Here is an 8,877-nt window from a genome sequence, read left to right on the forward strand (position 1 = left end):
CAGCATAATTAACAATTTGAAATGCAGTTGGCCAACCAAAATTAATTTCTTTGAATTGAGAAAGCAGAGCGAAGGCCCATAATGCAGGACTTCATCAAGATTTAAATCAAAAGGTGAAAATATGGGGTAAATCAGCAGTGATGCCAAGCATGGCAAGGGAGTAAGGAAGGATGAAAAGAAAGACCACTATTTCTGTAGCACCTTGCAGGATCCCAAAGCACTTTACAGCTAATTAAGTACTTCTGAAGTCCAATTACTGTTGTAATGTAGGAAATGCATCAGCCAATTTGCACACAGCAAGGTTCCACAAATAGCAAGTGAAGTGAAAGTGGCCAAATAATATGTTTTAGCTGTTGGTTGAGGGAAAAATATTGGCTAGGACACCTGTGGTGGGTGATGGGAACTCCCATCTCTTCTTCTAAGTAGTGCAATGGGATCTTTTTAGTCCACCAGGGAGGACAGACAGGGGCTTGGTTTAACGTCTCATCTGACAGATATGTTAAGATTGTAGGAGAAAGGGATGACTGAGTGAGACAAGCAGTTCCATAGTTTTGAGGTTCTGGGACAGAATGAATTGATTAACAATTTGTCGTGGACTTTGTAACATTTAATGCTATAATAAAGAAAATAAAAAGTAACAGAATAGTGAATATGTTGTCACTATCCGAACATGTGGTGAAAATGAGATCACTTAGTTAATGGTGATCTCTTCAATGGTGACATAAGTTCTTATTTTGATGCAAAGGATCAAGCAACCCTCACCATTAACCTACAACAAATCTAAATGGTGAACTGTAACCCTGTAGGGTTCAAGTGTATGTAAATGCATGGAGTACCTTTTCCAGTTTTTGCAACTTCCCTGTTGCTAGAAACTCATCAATCTTCTTTGCAATCCTGTCACCAACTCCTTCCTAAAAGTGTTGCAAATCCAAGTTATAAAGAGTTAACAACATGTTCACGCATATTGCAAATACAATAGCTGCCTACTTAGAAACAGAATGCCAAATTATTCTAATACACAAATACTTAATGCAATTGCAGCTTCAGGAAGCTGACGACTGTAATTTGCACATTTGGAAACAGATGCAAATTGGGAGAACGTAAAGAAGTTTGTAGCACTGCATTCATAGCATTTATTCCAGCACACCATGCTGTCAGGTTCATAATCTCCTGCAGGTAATTTGGAGAATGCGCTGGTGGAACTCAAGCACTTTCTCATAAACGGAGGAACAAAACAAAACTGAACAAGTCAACCCAGCCCACCCTACATACACCTCACAGCTGGTTACAGAGCCTCAGACAGAATGCTCATGCTGTTTGCAGTGGCAGAGTAAACAGATTGGTGGCATCATGAAAAAAAGACTTGCATTTATATTTCACAATGTCCCAAAGCACTTTACAATCAATTAAATAATCTTCTAAAGTGTAGTCCCCGTTATAAAAGTAGGAAACAAGGCAGTCAATTTGCACACTGCAAGGTCACACAAACAGCAATGTGCTAATAACAAGATTGCTGTTGCGTGACCTTGCTATGTGCTAATAATAAGATAGTCTGTTTTCAGTGACATTGGCTAATATATAAATGTTGGCCCAGAGGACTCTCCTTGCTCTTTTTTGACTAATGCCATGGGATCTTTTACAAGAGACTACACAAGGCCTTCGTTTAACATCTCATCAGTCTGCATTTGGTCTCCCCAATGTAGAGGAGACCACATTGTGAGCAGCGAATACAGTATACTACATTGAAAGAAGTACAAGTAAAGCGCTGCTTCACCTGAAAGGAGTATTTGGGGCCTGAGATAGTGAGGTCGTGCTCCCTCCCCGAACCGGAAAACGTTATCAACTTTGCTTCTAATTTCCATCTTTCTCTCACCTTTACATGGTTCATCTCCGATACTTCCCTTCCCTGACTTCCCTATTTCCATCTCTGGGGATAGGTTGTCTACTAATATCCATTATAAGCCCACTGACTCCCACAGCTACCTCGACTACACTTCTTCACACCCTGCCTCCTGTAAGGACTCCATTCCGTTCTTCCAGTTTCTCCCTCTCCGACGCATCTGCTCTGATGATGCTACCTTCCATGGCAGCGCTTCTGCAATGTCTTCCTTTTTCATCAACCGAGGATTCCCCCCACTGTGGTTGACAGGGCCCTCAACCGTGTCCGGCCCATTTCCCGCACCTCTACCCTCACCCCTTCCCCTCCCTCCCAGAATCGCGACAGGTTCCCCTTGTCCTCACTTTCCACCCCATCAGCCTCCATATCCAAAGGATTATCCTCCGCCATTTCCGCCACCTCCAGTGTGATGCCAGTACCAAACGCATCTTCCCCTCCCTTCCCCTGTCAGCATTCCGAAGGGATCGTTCCCTCCGTGACACCCTGGTCCACTCCTCCATTACCCCCACCACCTCGTCCCCTTCCCATGGCACCCTTCCCCTGCAATCGCAGGAGGTGTAACACCTGCCCATTTACCCCCTCTCTCCTCACTATCTCAGGCCCTAAACGCTCCTTTCAGGTGAAGCAGCGATTTACTTGCACTTCTTTCAATGTAGTATATACTGTATTCGCTGCTCACAGTGTGGTCTCCTCTACACTGGGTGACCGCTTTGCGGAACACCTCCGCTCAGTCCGCAAGCAGGACCCCAAGCTTCCGGCTGCCTGCCATTTCAACACTCCCCCCGCTCTGATGCTCACATCTCTGTCCTGGGATTGCTGCAGTGTTCCAGTGAACATCAACGCAAGCTCAAGGAACAGCATCTCAGTTACCAATTAGGCACACTACAGCCTGCCGGATTGAACATCGAGTTCAATAATTTCAGAGCTTGACGGGCCCCCCATTTTACTTTTATTTTTAGTTATTTTTTTCTGTTTCCTTTTTAAAAATTTTTTTTCATGTTTATTTTATTTTATTTCATCTTAGTTTGTTCAGTTTGCTTACCTACTGTTTTTTTTCATGTTTGTACATGCGGCTGTTCAATTTTCAGTCCATTAACACCCTGTTTGTACTAATGCTTTGTCTTTCAACACATATTTTAACATATTGTTTGCCTTTGCTCCACGACCTTCTGGACAGCTATTCTGTGACCTTGTCCTATCTACACCTTCTCCTTTGTTATCTCTTGCCTCACCCCCGCTTTACTTGCTTATAACCTTTTACATTTCCAATATTTGCCAGTTCTGAAGAAGGGCCAATGACCTGAAACGTTAACTCTGCTTCTCTCTCCACAGGTGCTGCCAGACCTGCTGAGTATTTCCAGCATTTCTTGTTTCTATTTCAGATTTCCAGCATCCGCAGTATTTTGCTTTTATTGAAAAGAGGGAAGTCTGACTATCATAGAATGATATAGCAAGGAGACCAATCAGCTCATTGTGCTTTTGCCAGTTCTTTGGTACAGCTATGCAACTAATTCCACTCCCCTAAAATAAAAGCAAAATACTGCGGATGCTGGAAATCTGAAATAAAAACAGTAAGTGCTGGAAATACTCAGCAGCTCTGGTAGCACCTGTGGACAGAGAATCAGAGTTAAAGTTTCAGGTTTGTGACCTTTCATCAGAACTAGCAAACGTTAGAAATGTAATAGGTGTTAAGCAAGAAAAGTGGGGTGGGGGGAGGGGGGAGAACAGGGAACAAAAGAGGAAATGTCCTATCTACTTCTGCAGAGAGTGGTAATGACCTGGAACTCACTGCCCACATGGGCTGAGGAAGACTTTACACAGCAAGTTGGTCATGACCTGGAACTCGCTGCTCACAAGGGTAGTGGAAGCAGAGACAATCAATGATTTCAAAAAGAAATTGGATGGGCATCTGAAGGAAATAAACTTGCAGGGCTACAGGGATCAAGCAGCTGAATGGGACTGACTGGATTTCTCCAAACAAACTAGGGTTGTATTCCTGGAATTTAGAAATTTTCAAGATATTAAAGGGAACAGATAGGTTAGATAAAGAGAAACTATTTCTGCTCGTTGGGGCGTCTTGGACTAGGAGGCATTGTCTAAAAATTAGAGCTAGACCCATCAAGAAATTTGGAAACATGTCTTCATGCAAAGGGTGGTAGAAGTTGGGAACTCTCTTCCACAAACAGCAATTGATGCTAGATCAATTGTTAATTTTGAATCCAATACTGATAGATCTTTATTCACCAAAGGTATTAAGGGATAAGAGGCAAAGGCAGGTCTTTGGATTTAAGTTGCAGATCAGTCATGATCTCATTGAATTTTAAATTGTCTCTTACCTCTTTAATCCTCCATGGCTTTTTTGACAAATAGAACTCATGTCCCTTAGGGGTATTACCTGGTTCTGCATCACATTAAATTCTTTTTTGAACACCTCCCACAAATCTTCTGTCATTTTACCCATGAACAAAGCTGCTCAGTTTACTGTGGACAGTCTCAGTCTTATCCTGTTGAAGCAAGCCTTTTCGAAATCTAGGATCTTAGTAGCTCCTTCATGTTTTTTCCTTTCAAACAGTGCTTTGAATTCAATCAAGTTACGATCGCTATTAGATAATTGTTACTGCACCATTAGTATATTAAATTTGATTCATTGCTAAATCTAATAATGCCTGCCCCTTTGTCGATCTAAGGCATATTGCTGCAGAAAACCATGCCGGAAATACTCAAGAAACTCACTACCTTTCTGACGTACTAATTTGCCTACCCCAATCTATGAATACTAAAAATTCCCTGGTTAAAACCACTAAGGCTACTCCTCCCCTTCTACCATTTTCCCCATCTTTCCTGTACACCTTATAAACTGGTACATTTAGTTTTTAGTCCTCACTGCCTTGTAGTCATATCTCAGTAATGGTGACCATCTCATACCTCCCAAGTTGAATTTGTGCCTGCAATTCATTCCCATTTGTTCTTTATATTCCTTGCGTTTGTATAAGGAACGCTTCTTTGTGCCACATACGCTAACCTCCTTTTACTTCAAATCATTCACATAATGCTAAGATTAAGCAAGATGAATACATTTCAGATTTAAAGATTTTTTAAAAGTTGCAGAAATGTTTTCAAGAACTAAAGTGCTTACCAGCTTTTTAGCTTCTGCACCACTCTTGATCTTTGTTGGGTACTTAGCAATAACTGAAGCTGCTTTCCTGCCGGAAGATAATAAAAAGGAAAACTAGTACTGGAAAGACCTATTTTTCTTACAGTAACTTTGCTTATAGTTAGTAGACAGAAAGTCACAACATAAAATTGTTTTGGAACGGTGTTTATATGGGTTCTCTATTACTAAGGGAGTCTCAAATACACATCAAGTATGACACAATGTTATTGAACTTACAATTAATTAACAGTAAGTAATTTGCAGACTAACAAAATAAGAATGAAACCTGTATTTCTATTCACAGCTTGACTGTCCAAATAAAATGAGACAAACCCAGATTAGATCTGTACTCAATCTGGTTACACATTGGTATCCACTGCTTGTGTCGAAGTCATTACTAAAAGGTTTGGCCTGAGATACTGAGTGGCGAAGATGCCAGTCCAATTGGAGGCACCACCCGATGGGGCGATGAACTGAGTTTTACTGAGTAAACCAACAATAAAAGTGAGAACCTGAATGACAATTGCAAAATAATCCTCTTAGCTGCATTCTTACAAAACTGCCTATCCTGGGATTTACCTATATGCATTGTACTTGTGCATTGCTCGGTTCACATTCCTCTCAAAGTTAGCCAGTTCTGCAGAAAACAAAAGCAAAAGTTATAGTTCAATCAACTCATTGTACAGAAGTCATTTTAAAAAGTATATTCAGTAAAAACAGATCAAGGATGCCATTCAACATACCTTAACTTATCTATCCAGAATAAAGAAAAACTTATATTTCCCATCACATCATTTAAATGTCTCTTCGATAAATCTAAGGTTTTGTCTCCAATATCCAGTACATCATTTCCAAGTGTTCATCACTCTTTACCTGAAAAGGTTTTTCTTGTCACCAGTCCCAAATCTTCCTTTCACTGGTTTTAACTTATGCTTCCTGTTCTACATTGTTCAATATTTGGTATATTTTTATAAGGTCTCCTTTTAGTTACGTGTTTTCAAGGTTAAAGGGCCTCAGTTTCTCCTGATAATGCAAACACTTTATGCTAAAAAAAATATCAGCTTTATGGCTCTTCTTTACACTGTCCCCAGGGCTTGAATGTTTTTCGGAGAAAGAGACTCAACAATAAAGCAAACCATACATCTGTAAAAGTCCAACAGATTAAATAAAATTCTGAGAAAATAACAGAAGGTATCGATATTTTGTAAAATCATAGAACAATACAGCACAGAAGGGTCAGTTTGGCCTATGTGTTGTGCTGGCTCTTTGATCAACTATCCAATTAGTCCCACATCCCTGATCTTTCTAATCCAAGCTTCTCTAGCCTCTCCACATAACTGAAGTCCCTCATCCTCGGTACTATTCTAGAAAATTTCTTATGCACCCTCTCCAAAACCTTGACATCCTTCCTAAAGTGTGATGCACAAAACGGAATACAATATTCCAACTGAGATCTAACCCGTGTGTTATAATTGCTGAGAATAACTTGCTTGCTTTTGTGCTCTATGTCTCTATTAATAAACCCAAAGATGCTGTATGTTTTTTTTTTGAAAAAAAAGCCTTCTCAATTTGTCCTGCCACCTTCAAAGATTTGAGCCCCATGTATACACCCCATACCTGTCAGTCTGTACCCACTTTATTATTTCATTTCGTTCACAAATGCCTCTCGCTCCTCATTCTTCCTACCAAATTGTACCAGTTCACACCTCTCAGCATTAAATTACTGCATTTGGGCTCAGGGCTAGAATTGGATTTAGGATTCATGTGGGTTTAGGGTTAGGGTTAGGGTTGGGCTCAAGGCTAAGGCTCGGATTGGGGTCAGGGTTGGTATAGGGCTCGGGTTCAGATTGGACACAGGGCTCGGGTTTGTATTGGGCTTCAGGCTATAGTTTTGGGTTTAGGATTAGTTTCAGGGTCGGGTTTCGGGTTAAAAGCCGCTATTGACACAGTGCAAATGTAATGGTGGAGAGAGAGGGAGACGCCAGGCCCCTCTTTAACCGCCGGGAAAAACTGCCATTCCCTCGATAGTCTTCATGGCATTTCTGTCTCTGTATGTGGTGCTAGGCAAGGCCGGACGGTGCGCGGCTCCAAGTTACCGATTAGGAAGTCGGTTATCCCCTCATTCAGCGTCTCCTGCGGCGCTTTCCTCTTGCTCATGGCGGCACTCACTTCAAAACGCGGTAGAAGGAAGAGGGTGGGTGGGGTGGTTTACCCAACAGTCCGGCCTGCCTCCGCTCCCGGAGAGGTCCCGTCAGGACAAGTCCAGGCTTCGGCAGGGCTGCTAGGCCGCCTGCGCGCGACCAACCGTCACCGGGGATTTCAACCCGAGCGTCCGCGCGCGCAGCCTAACTGTCAGTCAACAGGCACAATCAAATATTTATAAATAAAAATAGATATATTCACGTTTTATATATATATATATAGGGATCTTTAATCCTATTGATTGACTTATTTTATTGCACTGTGTTTACTGAGCGATATTATGGCTTGCCTGAAGAGATGGCTACGCAGAGAATGCAATTCTCGCATTCCTGTCAAACCCCATCATTCATGTTAGTCGCTTCCTATCTCCTTTCAACTAGCAAAGACTTAACTTACATTTCTATAGCACCTTTCACCACCTCAGGACGTCCCAAAGCATTTTACAGCCAATGAAGTCCTTTTTGAAGCGATGTCGCTGTTGCCATAGGAAACATGGCAGCCGATTTGTGCGCAGGAAGCTCCCACAAACAGCAACATGATCGCGGCCTGATCATCCATTCCCGTGGTGTTGGTTGAGGGATAAAGGTCAGCCAGCACACCGGGTAAGAATGCCCCACTCTTCCTCGGAACTTGGTCATGGGATTTTGTTTGCGTCCACCTGAAAGGACTTCGGTTTAGCGTCTCATCCGAAAGACAACATTTCTGACAGTGCAGCACTCCCTCAGTACTGCACTGGTGTGTCAGCCTGGATTTTTGTGCTCAAGTCATGCAGCAGGACTTGAACCCACAACCGTCTGACGCAGTCAAAAGGGACACCACCGAGCCTCGACTGCCACAAGTCCTCTTTTGCAGAAAAAAACTTTATAATATTCGCAACACTGTGGTGATATGACCAGCTGATCAACCTGTTTCCCATGACAAGGGAGAGAGGTGAGCTCATCTTTAAAAACCAACATAAGTGATCAGAAGAGTTCATTTTATTGTGGACAATCCTTTTTTCTATTCGATATACTCTGACACACACAAAAACATCAGGTGCCAATAATGGAAGTAGTAAAATGTTAGTTAGAATATGAAAAGCTTGCCTACATAATCAAAAATGCAAAACCTACCTTCTGAATCGTTTCAATGTTGACTAGAATATTTTAGGCACTCTCATCTTTACTGACCAATTCAACTAACGTCTGCCCTCTTGCAGGTATAAATAAGCAGTGAAGCTAACATCCCTATCCATGTCCAGCCAGCTATCAGTCGAGCAGGATGCAGAGGCATGGGGAGGGGTGCGGGGGAAATGCACAGCCACTGCTTTCCTCAATTCAGTTACATGATGATAGGTCTCTCATTGCTTTAAAACAAATAACATGCATTTATCTAGTACCTTCCATGTCCTCCAGACAACCCAAAGCACTTCACTACCAATGAAGTACTGTTAGAAGAAAAAAAGACTACAGAGAAGGAGAGAAGGCTGAAGGAGCTCAAGACTTCTATAGTTACGTGACCCCAGGAAAGAATGAGTCTTAATTCAACATAAGTGAGGATAGAGGGAGGAGGAGAACCTAGAGGATAGCATATGTTGAGTTCAAGAGAAACAATAGGGGCAATCACACATAATAATGTTGATAAA

At 41.9% G+C, this 8,877-nt stretch overlaps 1 protein-coding gene across 4 annotated transcripts in view; it reads right to left on the reverse strand.

Moving 5' to 3' along the window:
* Positions 1 to 7,751, reverse strand: part of polb (polymerase (DNA directed), beta) — a 113,898-nt gene extending 106,147 nt beyond the window's left edge. Inside the window, exons 1-4 of one of the 4 annotated variants that reach the window (XR_010971153.1) lie at positions 7,148 to 7,375; positions 5,631 to 5,688; positions 5,034 to 5,100; positions 837 to 911 (exon numbers count right to left, since the gene is read on the reverse strand). Coding sequence is in view for 3 of the 4 variants with exons in the window: in XM_068023347.1 (XP_067879448.1) it covers positions 837 to 911; positions 5,034 to 5,100; positions 5,631 to 5,688; positions 7,148 to 7,208 (261 nt within the window). In the remaining variant the exon portion in view is untranslated. Of the gene's footprint in view, positions 1 to 836; positions 912 to 5,033; positions 5,101 to 5,630; positions 5,689 to 7,147; positions 7,376 to 7,649 lie in introns of those variants that run through there. The other 3 variants (XM_068023349.1, XM_068023348.1, XM_068023347.1) reach the window with 3 other exon arrangements.
* Between the last annotated feature and the right edge of the window lie 1,126 nt (positions 7,752 to 8,877).

This window comes from Heterodontus francisci, chromosome 47, assembly GCF_036365525.1.
Source record: "Heterodontus francisci isolate sHetFra1 chromosome 47, sHetFra1.hap1, whole genome shotgun sequence".
Classification (NCBI taxonomy): Eukaryota; Metazoa; Chordata; class Chondrichthyes; order Heterodontiformes; family Heterodontidae; genus Heterodontus; species Heterodontus francisci.